The sequence below is a fragment of the Lathyrus oleraceus genome, chromosome 1, assembly GCF_024323335.1.
Source record: "Lathyrus oleraceus cultivar Zhongwan6 chromosome 1, CAAS_Psat_ZW6_1.0, whole genome shotgun sequence".
Classification (NCBI taxonomy): Eukaryota; Viridiplantae; Streptophyta; class Magnoliopsida; order Fabales; family Fabaceae; genus Lathyrus; species Lathyrus oleraceus.
The window spans coordinates 385,954,191-385,956,136 of record NC_066579.1 but is presented as its reverse complement, the minus strand read 5'-3'; the positions used below and the strand labels follow the sequence as shown (position 1 = coordinate 385,956,136).

The 1,946-nt window shown below is 29.1% G+C and overlaps 1 protein-coding gene across 1 annotated transcript; it reads right to left on the bottom strand.

The window, feature by feature from the left end:
- Positions 1-527: 527 nt before the first annotated feature.
- Positions 528-1,287, bottom strand: LOC127073138 (phylloplanin). Its single transcript, XM_051014263.1, has 2 exons — positions 1,073-1,287; positions 528-945 (listed from the first exon to the last, which is right to left on the bottom strand). Exons 1-2 carry the CDS (start codon positions 1,248-1,250, stop codon positions 659-661), a joined length of 465 nt encoding a protein of 154 aa, XP_050870220.1. The 5' UTR covers positions 1,251-1,287; the 3' UTR covers positions 528-658.
- Positions 1,288-1,946: the final 659 nt, after the last annotated feature.

Genomic DNA, 1,946 nt, shown 5'->3' with positions numbered 1-1,946 from the left:
TTAGTGTCTAAGTGAACTCAATAGAAAGACACCTGTATTCGAAAATAGATCCTCTCCTATTATTTATGTTTTGCCTTTTCTGATGTGCTTCATTCAATGGTTGAGAGTTTATTAAAAACTTATAAATGAAAAAAAAACCAATTTTAAAAAGAATGATAAAATATAGATGAACAAACTATGATAAACATAAAACGAAGAAAAGGAGAGAACAAACAAGAGAGAATCCAAATCTCTTGGATTCTCCGTCTTAGTTATAAAGTTATACACAATTCGAAATATATTCTTAATTTTTTAAAAATATAGTTAATTTTAATTTTAATTTTAATTTGAGATTAATAATTTAATTACGATCTTTTCATTATAATTGTTACGTGAATTATTTTACCAACACATATGCTACACTAAACTACTTCATGATCCCTACACACCAACATCCTCCATAACAAATATATAATTACATCTCATAGCACTCTAACATAAAAATCAAAAATCAAAATCAAAATTTAAAATACTTTTAACTCATATAATTTATAATAAAAATCAAAAAACCATTATATAATTTTAGATTTCCAAGTAGTACAATGGAAAATAAAAATATAGGAGGATATGAATTTATTTAATTGTAACTTTAATAATATCCTCTATTATGAAACCTTAACTAAGTTAATGGAATGAAATGAAATCCAAATGGTGCAATGTTTGCAAGAGTTCGAGTTCCAATTTGACTGGTCCCAACATACTTGAGAGATGAAGTTAAGCCACCAGCCGAAGGAAGTTTTGTGTTGCAACGGGAGAGTGGTGTAGGAACCATTAAGTTGCAATCAGTGAGTAGTGAAGAGAGATCATAGAGAAGAGGATTATCCATTAACATTGAAAACTCTCCATCACCACTAGTTGTTGTATTTGAGAGCATGTTTCCTCCACATAGTAGTTGTACTTGAGCATCTGAAAAATAATTGAATAGCATTAATTCATAATCACTTTAAATACGATAGATAAAGCACTGACATAGATATTTGACACGACACTGACACTAATACAAAATAACGGTGAGAGTTAATTTTGGCCTTACTTGAAAAACCAGGGGTTGGTGCACCATTGACACCCACATTATCCTTGGAAGTGCAAAGTACAGTTCCTTGGATATTAGCAGATCCCAAAAGATCATTGAGAATACCAAGTTGAGCATTTCTCTGAGGAAGTGTCATTACAACAATTAAGAGAAATGCAGTTAAATATTTCATTGTCATTTTTTTCAAATCTAAGTGTATTGATTAATTGTAACAACTCGACAATGCAACTAAACAATTTATACAACAAGGAAATACCAAATTTGACAATATTCTTTTTTTCTCATTTTGAACCCTATGTTAGGGAGCCCATATTATGAGCACCATTTTGCATAACAAAACAAGCAAATTTGTTCTTTTGTGTGAAGTGTAAGGTATGTGATGTTTGAAGAGACCTAAAGCTTTTGCCACTAATGGAAAGAATAAAAAACAAGACAATCATGCATGATTCGCATAGTACTCTTTGTTTCAACACCGTTCATCACTTCGGTCTGTTCATCATTATTCTTTTAGTGGAGACGTAAAGTAAAAAATTTACATTGCATGTTTATTTTGGCCCGTTCATTCTTGCCTTTGCTTTACGTTCCAAAATCATTTTTTTCTTCTGATTTTTGTTTTAAATTATAAATCAACCTGCAAATTGGGTAATGTCTTTCCGGGACTTTCTAAATAAATCTTTTAGATTTTTCAATAATAACTGACTTACTCATGCCGAAATTTAAATAAATAAAAAATTACAAATTATAGATTTTAAAAAACTAATGCATTCAATACTCAAAAAAACAAATCAAATTATAGATAAATATATGTTTGAATTTTGAAATCCGGATCAACAATAAAAGAAAATAAATATATGTTGAAATTTTGAAATCCAAA